The 18,227-nt window shown below is 55.6% G+C and overlaps 1 protein-coding gene across 1 annotated transcript in view; it reads right to left on the bottom strand.

Moving 5' to 3' along the window:
* CHST8 (carbohydrate sulfotransferase 8) overlaps positions 1-11,958 on the bottom strand; it is a 64,998-nt gene extending 53,040 nt beyond the window's left edge. The window contains exon 1 of the mRNA XM_040633712.1: positions 11,829-11,958. Within this exon, the coding sequence (XP_040489646.1) occupies positions 11,829-11,958 (130 nt within the window). The remainder of the gene's footprint in view (positions 1-11,828) is intronic.
* Positions 11,959-18,227: the final 6,269 nt, after the last annotated feature.

The following is an 18,227-nucleotide window of genomic DNA, read 5'->3' as shown; positions in this document are numbered from 1 at the left end:
TCATTTAGGCACTGCCACTTCCCGGCTGTGTAACCTTGGACCAATGACTCTGCCTCTCTGTGCCTCAGTTTCCCCATCCGTTAAAACAGAGACCTGGTGCTGTGAGGCTTCAGGGAGAGGGTCCTGGTAAAGCAGGTACAGTGCACTGCCTGGTTATAGCAGGCGCTCAGCACTCCACCTCCCTGGATGCTGTCGGATTCTCTAGAACTCTCTGGTCCGGTCCCACTCACAGCCCGGGTGGCACCGTCCCTGACAAGGAGACAGCCGGGAAGGAAGAGTGCACAGCGTCCCTTGCTGGGCCAGGCTTGGTCCCTCTCCCAGGAGACCCCGAACAGATGTGACTACCACAGACAGTATCCTAGGCGGGGAAGAAAGGCCAGTGTAGCCAACCTTGCCATCACTATAGGAAACGGGATCTCCATTTTAACCCAAGCCTGCCCCACAGGGGGCTCAGAGTCCACTCCCAGCCGTTTGGTGAAAGGGCTCACCCTTGCAGGAAGGATCCAGAAATGATCCTTCTTTTATTCACAGCAACCAAAGCAACCAAAGCTTGCTGGGGCCAGTGGTGCAAGTATTTGCCTATGAGCAACTATGTGTGAAGGAAGGAAGGTTTCCTTTGTGTGGCTCCCCAGACCCTTACTCCCGGCCCTTGGCTCCCCCACACCTCTGCTGACTACTCACCTTCTGGGCCCCCCAGGCCCCATGCTGAAATCACGAGAGTTACCTGGCGGGGCTCCTGGCCTCCTGAACCAGACAAGGGCCCCTTGGGACTCCAGAAGGCCACTGTTGGCCCGTGGGCACCTCGAGAGGCTCTGCCTTGACTCACTTGGGGTCTGGCTTGACGCAAGTCCTGCCAGGGCTGGAAAGAGTTCACGAGTCCCCTCCCTACCAGGGAGACCCACCACCTCTCTGTCCTGGGGGATGGGGGCTGCCCAAGGAGGGCCGGAGGGGGCAGTTCTCAGCCTGAGGGAGTTTTGGGATATGGGACAAACCCTCTCCTTGCTATCCATCCAACCGATAGGAGGTACCCGTGTGAACTGTAGTCCAACTCTCAAAAATTTGAGCTGCCACTTAAAAATCAGGAGAATTCACATAAGTACATTACAGATCCCTAGCTTCTTTGGAAAACAATAAATAAAAGGGAGGGTCTAGACGTTCTGCGTCCACATTGCACAGAACTCTTGGCTGGAGCTGAGTGATGGCTCAAGCCTGTCTGCTTCCCTCCTCCTTCCCCCACCTGGTTCCCTATGGTCTCCCCGCCCTGGACACATTTTCTGATGGACCTGGTGACCCCACACAATTTTCACTGACATCCCTCCTCTTCCCTTTCCCTCCCCATTTCCCTCCTTCTGGGACAGGCCAGACCCTGAGGGCAAAGGTCGAATGCATTCACAAATGCTTGTAGCCTTCTCCTTCCCAGGATGAAACACATCTGGATACACAACCAAAACGTGGAGAAAGGTTCACAGACCACCCCTCAGTCCAATCCAGGTTGGGAACCACCTGGCCTGAGAGTCGCTTGGCCAGGGACTGGACCCTTGACCGGGTTTTGGCACAACCAACCTGGGGGAAAAGGGGAACTTGGATGGGGGCTAGTCTACAAATAGTCTTCAGAACCTCTTGGGAGGGCTGGAAATGCCACTGCCAGGCCTCAAGGCTGGGTGAGAAGCAGCCCTCAACTTTCTGTCTGGACCCCAGGCCATGAGAATGGGAAGACCCCGGGTGCTTCTTACCCCTCTGTTAGGGGCAGTGGCTGTGCTGGCAAGGGGACGGGGCTCCCAAGCAGCAGCTATTGGGGGGCAATAGACTCCATTGCAGCTGGGCTATTTTTCCCATATAAGTAAAACGTTTTAAATGAAAGAACTGTCCACTGAGTTTTACCATGATTTAAGATAAAACTGCCGAGTCACACATCCCAGAAATAAGCTTTACAATGAGGACACCAGCAGATAGGTAATGGTGAGCTTCTGGCTTAGATGGGGTCCGCCTGAGCTCCTAATTTCCTGCAAATATTTCAGGAGGGAGAAGACACATACTGACCCTCAAGCCACAAGAACGGTGTCACCATCAACAGGAGGGGACAGCGGGTGGGGTCCTGGTGAGAGCCCCACCAAGGCCTGACCCAAGGCCTGTGGGCCTCAGCCCACCCCCAGGGCGCCCCTGATGGGCTCACTGCACCGTGGACCTGCATCGGCCTTCAGAACCAACTCTCCAGCGCTGCTGTTGTCATAACTACCACCATGACCTTTTCAGGGTTTAAAAAACCAAGAACCGCCCGGTGGCCATGGAGAAAGACAGCAACCATAGCAACAGCCCTGTCCTCAGACCATCTTCTGGCACAGAACCATTTCTCTGCTGCCCACATTAGCAACTTAGGCCTTCAGGAAGGTCCGAGGGTCCTCCATAAGCACACGTTAGGACCCCACACTGGCAGTGAACACAGCATTCTGATTCACTGTGTGCCCTGAGCTCCCCCTCTCCCGCCACAGAGCAGAAGTGGCTGAGGGGGAGGTAAGCCAGGCAGAGGGGCACACCCCTCCAAGCCCTGTGCCACTTCGGGACTGGAGTTCTGCTCTGCCCTCCCGCCCCTGCTGGCAGATCTCCTGAGTTGAGTGGGGGCCTTGGCTCTGATGTCGGTGACCCCCCCAATAAGATGCCTGGGCGGTGAATGGGGTTTGGGGTGGGGCAGGGGTGGGGCCCACGCTGGGGGAGAGGAAGCTCAGTCCTGGGAGTAAGCCCTCCCCAACCCCCGAGCCTAAGTCCTCCTGGGACTCATGGTGGCCAAGGGGCAGTCACAGCGTCCCAGACTGGATGTGATTTGAGGGGCATCTCACAAACAGGTCTTGAGCCCCTCCTTCTCCTCCCTGGGTCCCTCCAGTTCATTTTGGGCCAGGCAGAATGGGAAAGGGGACACCCCAAACCTGAGCCCCTCTCTGGGCCTGCCAAGCCGTGACTCACATCACGGGTGAACAGAGCCCGATTCATTCCCAAGTAAGGGGCCCAGGGGAACAGTAGGCCGCCATGGCCACACAACCTGAAACCGGGGCTTCCGGGAGCCGGCGAGGGCCCCGCTCAGCCCCCCGCCCAGGCCCGGACACAATAGGAGACCCAGTTGTCCAACCGGCCTGTAATTTCAGAAGGTGGCTTTGTGTGGGCTTTACTTAGCCAAGCTGCCAGACGAGCCTGGGGCCTGGGGTCAGCATGTCCGGCTGCCGCTTGCTGTCGGCAAGAAATGCACTTTGAGGAAATAGCAGAAAAACATCAGAACGCACAAGAAACGCAGACCGTGACATCTACCAGTAGCAACAGGCAAGGAGGGCAGGGTGAACCAAGGAGGGGCTTTGCAATCAGGCCGATCCGGGTTCGAGTCCTGGCTCGGGCCACCCTGGACACAAGACTTGGGGCCACCAACTGACCCTCTCTGGAGTCCAAGCTGAAGACAATCGTGCCTGCCTCCCAGTGTGGAGGAAAAAGGGAAGGGCCGGGGTCGGTGCCAGACGCCAAGGAACGTGACTCTCACGACGTGTCACGCACACTGAAGCTTAATTACATCGTCTCGTTTAAAGAATTATCATCGTACACGCGCGTGGGGCTCTGTGGCTTTCTGAGCCATGTTCGTCAAGGACTCGGTTAGATCCACGCAGTGACCCCGTCTCCTATTTTTATCATTTCCCTTTAGTTTCTTTCTTTCTTTTTTTTTTTCAAAGATTTTATTTATTCATTTGACAGAGACAGAGACAGCCAGCGAGAGAGGGAACACAAGCAGGGGGAGTGGGAGAGGAAGAAGCAGGCTCCCAGTGGAGGAGCCTGACGTGGGGCTCCATCCCAGAACGCTGGGATCACGCCCTGAGCCGAAGGCAGACGCTTATCGACTGAGCCACCCAGGTGCCCCTCCCTTTAGTTTCTTTAAAACCGAAGTCCTGCTCTTATTGGATCTGGTGCCCCAGTGTTCCCTTCTGCTCTCCTTTTGAATTTCCCCCACCCCTAGGAACCTTTAGCATAACAATTCTGGGACCATTTTCTATTAATATCAATTTCCAGATTACGGCGATATGATGTCTGTTTCCTAATTTAATTAGGTGATTCCTGTTATTAGTTCCTACATGTTCATTATTTTTCATTTAGCATATTTTAACGGACAAAAGGAAAGTGATATTCTGGCTGGAGACCCCCGGGGCATCTTCTGCAGGGATGGGGGGAACGTTTGAGGCCCGAATCAGAGAAGCAGATGCTGGGGAGCTGCAGGCCAGCGGTACCACTAGGAACGGGCCAGTCGCAGTGAGAGAGGGTGGGGACAGGGAAACAGGCCCACAAGGTCTTCCAGGGAGGGCAGCAGTGAGGGTCCTTCATGAACCCCACTTCCAAAAGCAGACTCCAGACAAAGCTCCAAAGCCAGCACCCCAGGGCCCACCAAATCAGTGGGCTCCAGGTACCCATGCTTGAGGGCTGAGTGTTCTGACACCGACCCCCTTTCCAGCACCTTTTGGCTGACTACCATGTGGGGGACCCAAGTCTGTCCCCCTCCATCAGTATTGCCCTCCGCACTTGCCGGGGGCACCCTTGACACCCTTGTAGAGTCTAAGTCAACCCTCCTTTAGAATTACACAGAACACAATGTGAATGGTGCCCCCAAAATATGCAGCCTCTGCCTCAGTGCGCCCACCCTGTCGAGGCGGCCCCAGCCATCATGCCCCTGGGCCTCTGGCCATGTGGGTCTCCAATCCTGCCATTGTTGAGGCCACGGGTTTCCCTCTCTTTGCCGGCACAGTGATGACTGCCCACCCCGTGGCCCCAGAAGGAACCCCACAGAGCTGCCCTGGAGATTACAAGGATAAAGGGGGGCCAAGAAGCCCCAAGGCCACACTTGCATGGAGCAGCACTGCAAGGATCCTGACGCACGGCCTTGACTTTGAGCCCGGTACATTCTGTGACGAGGAGAGGGCTCTCCAAAGACTCGTAGGGAGCACAGTGGGTGGTTTTACCTAGAGTAGAATTTTCTCTGCTGTGGTCACAGAAAAGCGAGGTGCGGGAGGGTGAGGCGGCCCACGCGAGCCCTCGGCGCCGTTTGGTGAGCGAGTCTGAACGCGCTGCAGGCGCGTTGTTCAGAAACACAGGGATCTGAGAGTCCCAGCCCTGCTGACTCCGCAATGGCATATTGCCAGCTACTTAACAGGGTGGGTCACTGCAATTACGTGGCACTTCTGATATTCACAGCCACAACAAGGATGGGCCAGCTTCGCAAGGTTTGTAGAAAATATATATGGTGCTCTGCAATGCTGGTGGAAAATGGTTTCAGGAAACAGACTCAAGAGGGTTCCAATAAAACCCACCTGCCCGGGGAACGCAGATGGCTGCATGGAAACTGGGGCAGGAGGGGGGCTGGCTGCCTTGCCCGGAAGGAGTCTCTCCCCCCGCAGGCTGTCCCTCCCCCGGGGCCAGCGGGGGTAGAGGAGGGACAGCCACCCCACCTCTGGCTACTCCGTCAACCTCCCACGGGGGAGCTGCTGACAGCCCCTCGGCAGTCCCTCCTGCGGCCTCGGCCCACCAGGCACCTCTGGCCTGGCAGTGTTCTCAGGGCTCCAAGTGGACATCCCTGGCAAAGAGTTGCTGTAGAAACAAGACACACGAGCCAAGTGTAGGCTCAGCACTGGTGCGGGCAGGGCTGTGTCCCTGGTAACCATGGGACCGAGAGTGAGGGCCATGCTTTCTCCAGCCAACACATCCCTGCCTCCAGGGCACAAAAGCAGGAGCCCCCAGGTTGGTGGGGCCCCTGGGCAGTGGAATTGTGGCTCTGTCGATTTCTAGCTGTGAGACACTAGGCAAGATGCTTGGGGCACGCGCTCTGGAGAGAGCCCAAGGCTCCAAGAGAGTCTCACCCCAATCTACTTCACAGCTTCCACGCTAGGTCGGCACCTGGTCACCTCCTGCGTGCTACGGAAGACAAACAAGCCACCCACAGCCCCCCTCCTCCAGGCAGCCCTCCTGGCTCCTCCAGCCACAACTCTGCCCTTGGGTGTAGGAGGCAGAAGTGAGTATGCGGCCTGAGAGCAGAGAGGCAGGTGGAGGAGGGGAAGAGAGCTTGTTCCTGCAGCCTGTGAGTCTGGAGTCCCAGGTGGAGGACTTACCGAGCAGCTCTGCCCACCTCCAGCCCCCTCCGCCAAGCCGCTCCCCATCTGGTGCGTCTGCCACCGTGAGTGGTACGTCCGACCCAGTCTGCCAGGGCCGGCCAGAGTCACCCTGACCCGAGACAGCAGCCCTCCTCACCCTCATCATTGTCCCACCATGTGGTTGCCGACTCTCCCCCGACCCCCTGGATCCACCCTCTCTGGTCTCTGTGCCCCACACCCCCATCCTCCCCGCTGGGTTCCTCGTGCTCTTGTCCCCTCCTCTGCTCCTGCCCACAGCTCCAGACATGAGCTTTCTAATGGCTATCCCCACCTCAGGACCCTGGGAGCTCCCCTTGGTCTGGAGAGAAGGCTCACTCCTCTGAAATGCTCCAAGGAAGGGCTTGTGGGTCTGCAGTGCGAGTCTAGACCCACAGGTCGCACTCTAGTCCCTAATCCACTGGGAGTTCCTCCCATGCCAAACCCCCGCACACCTCCAAGGCTTGATCCAGGCTCTCTCTGCCCTGGCTCTGCTCTGAGGCCAGGGCAGGCAACAGGGAGCATCACGGTGGTTAGGAGGGGAGCAGGTGTATGGCAATAGCCTGCTGCCCAAGGACAGATCCCAGCTCTGAAACCCTAAGCCGTGTGGTCTTGGGCACGGCTCTTAACCTCTCTTGTCTCAGTAGTCTCATCTGTCAGATGGTGTAATAGCGCTTAAATCATGGTGGTTTGAAAGGATTCAGTGTGAAGTGCCTGGCACAGTCCCCAGCACGCAGCGAGTAACGCACTGAGAACAGTGCTGCCGTGGGCCCACCCAACGGCTGCTCAGCTCTTCATCTCTAAATGGGAATAATGAGTTATTAGCAGAATTATATGTACCATATATATTATATGGGTGGTGCAGTCGTTTAAGTGTCCGACTCTTGATTTTGGCTCCGGTCGTGATCTCAGGGTTGTGAGATCGAGCCCCGTGTCGGGCTCCATGCTCAGTGGGGAGTCTGCTTCTCTAACTCTCCCTCTTCCTCTGCCCCTCCCTCCGCTCACGCTCTCTCTGTCTCTCAAATAAATAAATCTTTAAAAAACAAAACAAAAAACACAAACAAAAAAGAATTATATGTATTAAAACACGTAAAGGGCTTGGCACAGGATCTGACACGTGGCAAAGGCCTGATCAGTGTTTGTAATCACCACCATCCTTGGATGCCTTTGTGCTGTGGAAGGAATGCCCCGGGCAGATTGTTGCAAACCAGGAAGGGACCAGGGGCTGTCCAGTCCCTTTGTCTCCACTAGGGGCCCCTGAGCACGAACCCCTGTTGGCACTGTGGCTGCCTCTGTCCTCGACACTCCAGCATCAGCCCCATCCCCAGCTCCACCAGCCACAACTCCATGGCTTCAGGAAAGCCACACGCTTACTTCTCTGAAACATGGGGTGGCCCCGCTTTAAGGAAACTCACTCTAGAAACCAAAAATCAAAAAAAAAAAAAAAAAAAAAAAGAAAGGAAAAAAAAAAAAAAAAAGGAAAGAAGGAAAGAAAAAAGAACTATTTATACTGTGTTCGCAACAGAATCTGTATCATAAGGTCATGGTTTTTTATTTGCCAATGAATAAACCAATCAATCCACCATCACATTGGCTGCATGGGTCACTAACAACGACTCACCTCGCCCCATTAAAACAAAATCCATCCCACTTAAAAGAATGAAGGAGGAGTGATAAACTCAGAACACTGCATCATGCAGCCCTGAATGAATGGATGCAGCCAGGTGCCTCATCAGTGGCTAACTGGCATCGCAAAAGAAAGCCAGGAAGATGTGCGCCTCCTGATGGAAGAACGGAGGATCACATGTGCATTCTTGCCCCCCAAAAAGAAAAGAGGAGCACCTGGGTGGCCCAGTTGGTTAAGCGTCTGCTTTGGCTCAGGTCATGATCCTGGGGTCCTGGGATAGAGCCCCACGTCAGGCTCCCTGCTTGGCGGGGAGTCTGCTTCTCCTTTTTCCTCTGCCTCCCCACCCCAGGCATGTGCACACACGCACATGTGTTCTCTCTCTCTAATAAATAAAATCTTAAAAAAAGAAAAGAAAAGAAAAAAACTCGCAAACCTTGTCTGATCAAGCTACTAGATTTACTTAATTTACAAGAAATACGAAAAGCAGAAAACAACGTTGAAATATACTGAACACACCCAATCGACAAAAACCCCAACAGTGAGAAACTCAGCAGGACCTGGGACCCAGTTTCCCCCAATAAATAGCAAGAGAAAAAAAAAGAGGAGAGAATCTCACAGATTGAACGAGACTTAAAAGACTCAACCACCAACTGCAATGTGTGGGCTTGATCTAGATCCTGGATAAAACAAAGTGGAAATAAGGGTACCGATAATATTTGTGATTCAGCTAGAAATTGGAACACTGGATATTGGATGATATTAAAGAATCGTGGGATGTTTTAAAAAAAAGAATTCTTATCTCTTAAATTGAGCAATACATTGTAATATTTATGGCTGAATTGATACGTTATCTGGTCTGTGCTTCAAAAGTCAGAAGGAGGGAGGTGCCAGCGGCTGTGGGTGGGGCAGGCCTGACCCTGAGGGAGCCTGCTGGTACCGGGTGCCTGGAGTCACTGCGTTCTGCTCATCTCCTCTGTGTGTGTTCCAAACCCTCCGTAATAAAAAGTTCATAAACAAAGGCCACTCAAAAAATTTCAGTTTGCCCAGCCACACGTCTGGAACTCTGTCTTCCGCATCCCCAGGGCCAGCAGGCTAGGATGTGTTATTCCTGATTCTGGCCTGTTCCCTGTGTCTTCCACTTAGAGGAGGGGCAAGCCTAGTCCCTTGGGTCAAGGAGTGAGTTGCCTGAGGCCTCAGGGTCTGGCAATATTGGAGAGCGGAAAATAATCAGAGAGGTAACTTCTCTGATACACACTACATACCAAAATCTCATCTTAGGTGAAAGACAGGTTAACCAGCAGCTATTCACATTTCAAACGGTTTGACTGATTTAAAATATAGCAAACATTTTCTAAAAATGGCTTGATTTAAAAAAGTTGGCAAGCCCATAAGACTCCATATGATGCACGAGTCAGGTGAGGTTTGCTGACTGGTCCCGGAGAGGTTTGCATGCTGTTACCACCTAATAACTGCATGGGAGAAATCCGAGCAACACCCTGACCCTGAGGGACCACAGGCAACTGAAGGCTCCTTCTCCTACTCTCAGGCTGGTTTCTGGACCTTCCCCTGCCCACCCTCCCCCTCCCACCTTGGTCAACGCCACCGACGGTGGCTCCCAGACACTGCGTTCCCAGGGAAGTTGCCGGCACTGTGAAAGCCAGAGCAGGCTGTGTGGAATTTGCTCTCCAGGCGGCATCCCCAATGGCCTTACCCAATCTGGATGACAGGGCAGCCTCCTGACTTTGTACCTCCCACCAGCAGAACTCCACAGGGAGAAGGCTTGTCCAGGCCCTTGGGGCCACCCACCCATGCAACTGGATACATACACTTTGTAAGCACTGGTTTCCAACAGATAAATGTAATCAAGGTTTATATGCTCAGAGAAGCCAACAGGATGGGATTGTTTCACTTGAAAGATCAGAAGAAAATTGTAACTAATGTTGTGGAAAATTACTTTGATATTGCTTTCTTGGTACCGAATCACAATTAGGCTGCTGTGAGAAGTACAGGGAAAGAATAAATGAATAGTAACAAATCAACACAAACCGCCTGTGTCAGGAACACTTTGCTCAGGGAAAGTAACATAAGCATTACTTAAAGTTTTATGACTGTGTTTGATGTGATTTACGTAGAACGTCAAGGTTGCCCATCCCCGGCCACGTGGCGAAGGTGGTCCGGCTCCATTTACAGCCAGAAGAACACGGCCCAAGCTCCAAGCGTCCTCCTCACATGGGTCAGCCAAGCCCACGCCGTCCCCAGGTCAGGGGAACAGGAGCCTAAGCTTCGTGTCATCCTCCACGCCCTGCGGAGCCTCGGAGCTCCTTCCCCAGCTCCCCGCTCCACCCTGGAAATCCCAGCCTCCTGTGGGGTCTGGCCCTACTGGGAATGGAAAAGATCCACATGCCCTGGGCAGCTGTGCAGAGGCGCATGCGCGGGCCAGCTATGCAGGGGTACGCGCGCAGGAGCAGCTGGCTGGAGCGAGGGGCAGGAAGACACGATGCGCAAGCGCTCTGCCTTGCCGGCTGACTGCGGTCTGGCCACCAGACCCCAACTCTCCCCAGGTATATAGCTTCTGTCCCTGCAGGGTACCACGGATGGGCGCGTGGCCCCTGCCCAGACGGACGCCACACACACTCACGCCTTCTCTCCCAGGCTCATCCCACAGAATGCAGACCCTGGACACAAGGACCCTCTGCCCATGCGTGCGCCAAGCCGCACACACACCAAAACGGGCACCAAAGATCCACGGGTCACCCCATGGATACACCATTCACCCCAAGCCGTATTTAAGGGCCCTTGTTCGGGACCTCATTTCCGCACAGATACGGTACCCCTGCCCTACAGGGCCAGCTTCTGCTGGCATAGGGCCGCCCACCACTCTAAAGCGCACGTGAGGCTGTGAAGTCCCCACAGAGGAGCCAGCCACTTCTGACAGCCACCACCCCTGAGGGCCTGGCCCAGGAGTGAGTCAGTACCAGTGACTCACCTGCTGTCTCCTGGGGACCCACCACCCTGGCTGCCTCTTGATTCTTGATGCAAGAATGAACTCATCGGCCTTCCCGCCCAGGGCCTCTGGTAGCAGCTGCCAGGCCCAGGGGCCCCGTTCTAGCCTCCTGATGCGCTTTCTGACTTTCTACCTGATGCCTACGGGCCTTCAGGCTGTGCGTAGGATGGCTGAGCCAGCCAGAGCTGAGGGTGGGGCTAGAGAGGGGGCTGCAGGCCCGAGTACCTGGGGCCCCCTCCCTGAGGGCCAGGTGCCCTATGCTGGGCCCTGCTCTTCTGTAAGATGGTTCAGGAATCTCTCTGCCTAAACCCACAGCCTCTACTCCTCCATATTGTCTGTGTCCTGGAGCACAGGGGTGTGTTCACAGACTTCCCTGCTAAAGGCCCCCAGGCCCACTGCTGAGAGATGAGCGGGGGCTGTGTTTCAGCAGCAGACACCTTGCCTGAGCTCCCCCTCTCCATATTCTGCCTGAGGCTCCAGAATCATCCTTCCCGCTTTCCCCACGCTGGATCCCACCTGTCCTCAGCAGATCTCTGCAAGTCAAGAAGGGCGCTCCCTCCATGGCTCACAAGGGACATGTGGGATGCAGGCAGCAGGAGGGGGCCAGTAGGAGCAAGCTCAGCTTCGCAGAGGCAGGAAGCACCTTGACCCTCTCTGCCCAGGCCAGAGGACCTGGATTCAAGGGGTCCCAGGGCTGGCAGAGAAGCAGAGTCCCATGTGGGGCATGGGCTCAAGAAGAAGCCATTCCCTCTCTGATGTCCCAGACCATGTGGGAGAGGCCCCAAGAGGTAACAGAATCCTCTTTAAACCTCAGTTTCACCAAAGGCAACAAGTGGATGAGAGCCTGGCTATCATTTCAAGAGGAGGGCGCGGGCCAGAGACTACAGGCTAGAGGTCAGAGGCCAGAGGCTGATGCCCGCCAGCAGGGGGCCAGGCCCCCTCCTCTGCCTGCCAGGACTCTTGGTAGACTTGGCCCCAGGGCAGCCACGGAGGCCTGCCTTTCCGACAGGAAAGCTGGGGCAAGCGGGCAGCAGGGCCGAACGCAGGGGCTCACCTGGCAGCTGCCGAGGGGCGAGCTCCGTGGGGTCCTGCAGGCTGATGAAGAGGAGGAGGCCTGCGGCTCCGAACAGCAGGATGGATGAGAACATGCAGGCCAGCCGCATGGTTCCGGCTCGCAGGGTCATCCGGGGTTTGCTCCGGGCTCACCTCTCGGGTGTGGGAGGTGCGTTCTTCCCTCATCATCCACACCAAGCGTCCATCAGGCCACGGTCTACGGGGCAGATGGGGAGAAAGAGGATCCATCACCAAGGCACACAACATCCTGTGTGGTCTGAGGCCCCAGTCCCTGGCTGGGACCAAGCATAATCCCCGATCCGTCCATCCTTTAGAACTTACTCAGGTATGTCCCTTCCACCTTTCCAAGCCCAAGGAGGCTGAGGGAAGTCTAGTCACCACCTGTGGCTGGGACACCAGCTTCCCAGCAGGGGCTCCTATATTGGCACCCCCAGAGACCCACAGCCAGTAACAGCCCCTGCACTGTCCAGGTTCTCCGAGCTTCCAGAAGAACTGGTGTGCTCCCTATAGAGGGCCTAGGTACCGGCCTAGCAATTTGCGTCCTTGTCCCTTACAACTGGCCTGGTGGACAGAGAAGCTCTTAGATCTCTCTGCCCTGGCTCCTCTCTGCAGGATGTTGGGGACAAGTGTCTCCACAGAGCAAGATGCTTTGGGAAGGAGCCTCCTAGGCCCAGGGGCTACCAGGGACAGAGACTCCCCCACCTGAGCTTCCTCTCACCACCAGAGCTGTGTCTCCCTAACAGATGGGTGGGCTAGCGGAATAGAGACCTCACTGGTTAGTCAGCTGTGTCAGGGGGGAATTGAAGCCCTGGCCAGATCACAACTAGTCCCACTCTTGAGGCCCTTGGGACTGGAGCTGAGACTGCATTTGACAGCTCCCCGGCTCAGAGGCTGGTGACAGCATCCCTTGTGTTCCTGCGGATGGACGCCTGTTGCTCTGGTCACTGCCGACCCAGAGCATGCCCAGGTGACTTGCCCCTCACCCTGGGTCCTCTTGAAGGGCAGAGCAAGAAATGCCAAATACCAACAAGTGACTCCAACTGGGCCAGGCTGTGGGCCAAGATGGGGGCACCCGAGGCCATCCACTCATAGGAAGGATGTAAGTTCCTGCAGTGGGGTGAGGATGGGTGGAGTGGGACAGGTGCTAAAGTGGGATCTGCACAGGAGGCCGTGCTAGACGGGCAGGGATTCCAGGACTCCCCCTTTTAGAGGAGGGCCGCTCTGTCCCCTTGCCTTCAGCCACTCCTGCTAGTCCAGGTGCAGAAATACCGCCCTCTCTCGACCCAAAAAGCCCTGCAGGAGTTTCCCCAGCCCTGACACAGGGCAGCTTAGAGGGAGGCTGAGGCCAGGTGGGCAGCTTCCAGCAGCCTCTGAGATCACAGGTGGGTGGCTGGGACCCCAGACCAGATGTGCTGCTTGGCACAAGGACATTTCCCTGCCTGGAGTCTCCTTGGGCACAGCGCTTTGGTCAGGGAACCCATTCCTGACCAGGCACCCAGGCGCTGGGGGAGGAAGCCCCAGCCACCGTCCCTCTGTGTCCTCATGCTCCTGGGGGGCACGAGGAAGGAAGTGGTAAGAGGAGTCCTTCCCTCCCCAGCCCAGACAAAAAATTCCCAAGGTCTAGACTGTTCTCAGCAAAGCTCTGGGGCTGAAGAGTGGTAAATTGCAGGTTTGGGTTTCTCCCCTCTGCAGTCTCTGTAATTATGTTTTCACTCGGTTAACTTTAATTAACCTGCCCCGGGCCTCTATGCATGGAACACGCTCGAGCGCTGGGCTCTCTGGGCTGTGCTGAGCAGGTGGTTCCCACGACCTCCCAGCTTTTCTGTTCGGGAGGCAGCACTGAGCAGGGCTGTTTTGTCTCTGGAACTGGCTCAGTTTGCCATTGGCCCCGACCTCACTGCAACGGCCCCTGCCCCAGGGAAAGATGGCTGCTCCTGCCATCGCCAGGGACACCCCTGCACGGAGCTTGCAGTGGGTAAAAATAAGCAGCTGCATGTCCCCAAAGGCTCAGACCCTGAAGTCCCTCATGGGACCCTGTGGCTTCTCCCTCCGTGGCTGCCTGGGATTGGACTGTCCTGGGGGCCTGGCTCATTGTCCTGCAAAGACACACACGCAGCGGTGCAGGCCCTGGGCCCCACTGAAGGACAAGGTCACTCTCAACAGCCCTTCCTTTCATGATGACAGGCACTGTGTGGAGGGGTCGCCCGGGCCAGCCTTGAGGTCTGGGGGAAGGACGGGGGACGGGGGCGGAGGCCCTCTGTCCCAAAGCAGTTGGCTTAACCTCGGGAGTTAACCCCCACGGAAAGGAGTCAGAAGAGTGGGAAGTGTGTCACACACACACGGATTCGGCAGGGACAAGACCCTCAGGGAGCAGGGGAGGCAGCTCAGGGCCCTTCCAGAGCAGATACACAGGCTCTAACACGGATACACACGTATGCACACACGGCACACACACACCATTGACAGTCCCCAGCAAGGCCCCAAGCCGTAAAGAAAGTGCCACAAAGCCCTGATACATGGGCTGCCTGCAGCCGCACCGGCCTCCTGGGTCAGGGAGGGATCTGACCTAGGGTGAGGGAAAGAGAGAGGAAGGAGGGGAAAGAGAGCAGCAAGTTTATGGCTAGGGTACACCGCTGCTCAGTAAAACAGGTAATAAAGTGCCACCCAATCTTGGCCCAAAGGCTCTGTTGGATGAAAAAAATAAAAAAGGGGGGGCGGCTAGAAGCACGTGCAATCATCATTGCATTGTTTACAGCAGCCAGCACTGCAGACGTGGCTCCAGAAGGACTGGCCAGTCCCCTGCTCTCCCCAGTCTGTCACCCTGTCACACCGTCCAAGCCAGTACAGACGTCCCCTGTCCTGCAGCAGTGACCTGTCCTCGCTTGTTTCTGAACCCACCCCAAGCCCAACCCTCCACGTGGAGCCGGGCTCCAGCAGCCCACGTGCCTGGGAGCCAGGATGAGGCCCACATCCCTGCTCCCAGTCTGGGGGGCAGGGGGAGAAAGCCAGCCCTAGGACCCGCACCTTCACCACACCAGGAGCAGCAGTCATTCAAGCGTCTGGTCTCAGAGACCCTCCCTTTGGTTGACCCCCCAGGAGAATACAGCACCCTCTCCATTCTCCATGCGCAGGGAAGCTGGCATTAGAGGCACCCGTGGCTCTCCCTGACTCCCCCCAAGCATCAGACCCCAGCCTTCCCCTCAGACGCCCTCCGCTCAGTGTTTGTTCTCACTGCAGACCATCTACCCAGCCAACTCCCTGCCATGTACAAATGGAATCAAAAGGTTAGCATGCCTCCCCTCCTGGGTAACTGGCTTGCAGTGTGGCCGGGTCTTCACTGCCCCAGGAGGGGGCCCACATCACAGAACCCATAGGAACCTCCTTCCTTTAAAGGTGGAGGGTAGATGGGAGATCACCTGACACCAGAGAGTGTGCGTATCTGATCCCCTATTGTTTCCACGAGGGTCCTTGTCTTCAAAGTCACATGGTATTTTAGATGCTGGTCCAAAGGCTGCTTGTCTCTGTCTCCTGGGAGTCGAGCTGCTGCCCGGGGAGTGGACTCTGTGATCTGTCACAGGCTGGGGCCAGGCTGCCCAGGACCCCATAAACACACTCACAGGACTCTGTTCCCACCTGGGACTGTTGCGTCTTCACCGCACGCTGCATCACTCTCGGCTCCACTGACAAGTGCCCCCCACCCCGCCTCCCTGCCTCCCTTCCAGGACCAACAGACAATACGAAAATTCAAATAACCAGGGGCAGAGCCAGGAGGAGTAAGACAAGAAAAATAAACGGCCCACTTAGTTTCCAGAAGGTCCTGTCCTCACAATCCCTAGTTTTCCCAACGGCTTGCTCTCCCTGAGGCCTGAATGGCATCACCAATTTTTACTGTAAGAAAAAAAAAAATCCAATTAATCTTGTAAACACCTCCTGGGACACAGGTCAGGGCCAAGGATTCCTCCAATTTCCTTATTTATCTGATTTAAAAATTTGTCTCTTGGGAAAATTCACTTTAGGGCACAAGCAAGGACTTGGGAATTCAGCCAAAACGCACGCACCTCCAGTGACGACAGGCCAGCCGGCGGATGGATGGATGGCTCCAAGGACATGCTTGGCTGCGGCTGCTCCAAGGCCTGGATGCTCCCCCCAATCACCCAGAGGACCCCCTCTGGCTGTGAGGACCCTCTCCCGTGCCCTACTGGAGGCAGCCGGAGGCGTCCGGCCATGTGCCCATGGGAACAGCCACTTGGTGTGTGGACCCCAGGCCCCAGAAAGTTCTCTGTCCAGTCAGTCTCCTCCTTGCACGGGCAGGAGCGAACAATGACGTCCCTCCCGGCTGAGGGCTCCAGGACGAGCTGCTCATCGGGAGAGAGGCTGCTATGGCAACTTGAGGAGAATGGAGCCAGGCACTGCCGTCACCTTGAATCCGGCACCAAGCATTCCACCGTGGCGGCAGAGGGGGCTGCACCTCCGCTCAGCCCCTGCCGAGGCTTCTGCGATGAGGCTGACCTCCCGCCTTCCCTGCTCAGCCTCCTGGCCTCAGTAACTCATTTGCTCCTCACTGAAACGGAGCACACAGCCCAATCCCCCGAGAACACCACCTCCATCTGTTTTGTCAGACAAGTTCTTCCGTGTGTGCGGCTCTTGCTTGCTTCTGAGATGGGGTTCTTCTTGATTTCAGCTCATTAAAATCCTGCAGCTAATTAAAACCGTTCTAACGGCAGCGGCGGCGGCAGCAAACTCTGGGATGAGTCCCTCCAGTTTTTATGCGTAGGCATAAAGTTGCAGTGCTCTGCGAGGGTGACGAATGGCTGCAAGTGCTCAGACTGAGGCGGGGCTGCAGACTCCTGCCCTGCCTGCTGCGGGAGAGTGCTGACCTGGGTCCTGAAATGCTCAGGGCCCAGCCTCCGCACACCCTAGCCCGCATGAGTGACCCCACTCCTGGGGGAGGCAGTTCATCTGCCACACTCATCCCCATTACAAGGCAAGGATTCCCTCCAATACTTTCTGCTGGGTGGGAGAAAGGAAGCCCCAAGGCAGAGGCCAAGGCATAAATCAGGCTCAAACAGCCCCGAAGTCTTGTCCCCACAGATCCACTAGGCTACAAGCTTCCCACCACTGCTTACACAAAGAGGCTGAGGGGAAGCCTGCAAACACACAGCTGCAGTAAGGGGTTCCCGAGAGCCTCGCCAAGGTGCCACAAGCCACAATACCCTTGATTGCTTTCAGGGGTAGGACCACACCATGGATACCATCTCTGCCCCGGACTTCATTTTCAGGGCATTTTATGAGACAGGATAGGGGATAGTAATTCTGCAGGTAGAGAAACTGAGTCCCACCCTGGCCAAATCTGGGATGGGGATTCAGCCCCCCAATCCCATGAGCAAGTGCCTTTCTCCCACCGTGTGGAGAGTGTTCACACACCTGCCTCAAACTCTTGGAGCCCCAAGAGCAGTGTCACAGCCTCTCCCCATCTTTGTATTCCTAGCACTTAGCATAGTGCCTGGCACAGGGCAGGTGGTCAGCATAACCTGTGCTGCATGTGGTGTGAACAGGGGTTAACAGATGGAGATGTCTGGGCCGTCTGCAGAGAGGCACTCCACAAACCTGGAATTTCTAAAAGGTCATGCATGTTTCAGGGAGCTATGGGTTTGTTTTGATCAGGTCTGGGTTAGAATTAGGCTCAAACAGTAGCCCAATCCTGTGAGTAAAGAGGAGGCAAGGAAGTGAGCTCCATTAGAGATCCTGATGGAACCTGGCAGCTCCCACATACCCAACACACACTCACCACCAGGTGCCACATTTGTATCCTCATTTTGGTAGGGCAGATTGCAGATCATGGGGCTTGAAGACTAATACACTCATGGAGGTAAATGCAGATTCTATTGCTATATATACATGTGTATTAATATACATAATATATGTACAAACAAATATATAAGTCATTTAGATGCCATAAAATGGATCACGCTAGGAAACTCCTACACAAAATGAAAGTTTGAATGTGTTGATCAAAAGTCAATGGGGGGGGGGAGATGTAGAGCAGTAGGATCCTAAGTTCACCTCCACCTGTGGACACACCGAGGCATCAACTACATGTGTGACAACTCACTCTGAAAACAACCTGAAGACTAGCCAAACAGATCTTCCTGAGCTAAAGACATCAAGAGAAGGCCATATTGAGAAGCATAGGAGGGGCAGAGACAAAGTCGGGAACCAAACCCTCAGCGTGGTAACGCACAAGCAGGCAGAATATCACAGGCACGGAGGAGTGAGAGGATCAGCCCCACGCCAGGCATCCCTGGCCCCGAGGACCTGCACAGAGAAGATGAGCCCCCATGACGTCTGGCTTTGAAAATCAGCAGGGCTTCCCTTCGGA

The sequence above is a fragment of the Ursus maritimus genome, unplaced genomic scaffold (genome assembly GCF_017311325.1).
Source record: "Ursus maritimus isolate PB19 unplaced genomic scaffold, ASM1731132v1 scaffold_19, whole genome shotgun sequence".
Lineage (NCBI taxonomy): Eukaryota > Metazoa > Chordata > Mammalia > Carnivora > Ursidae > Ursus > Ursus maritimus.
This window is presented reverse-complemented; position numbering and strand designations above follow the sequence as displayed.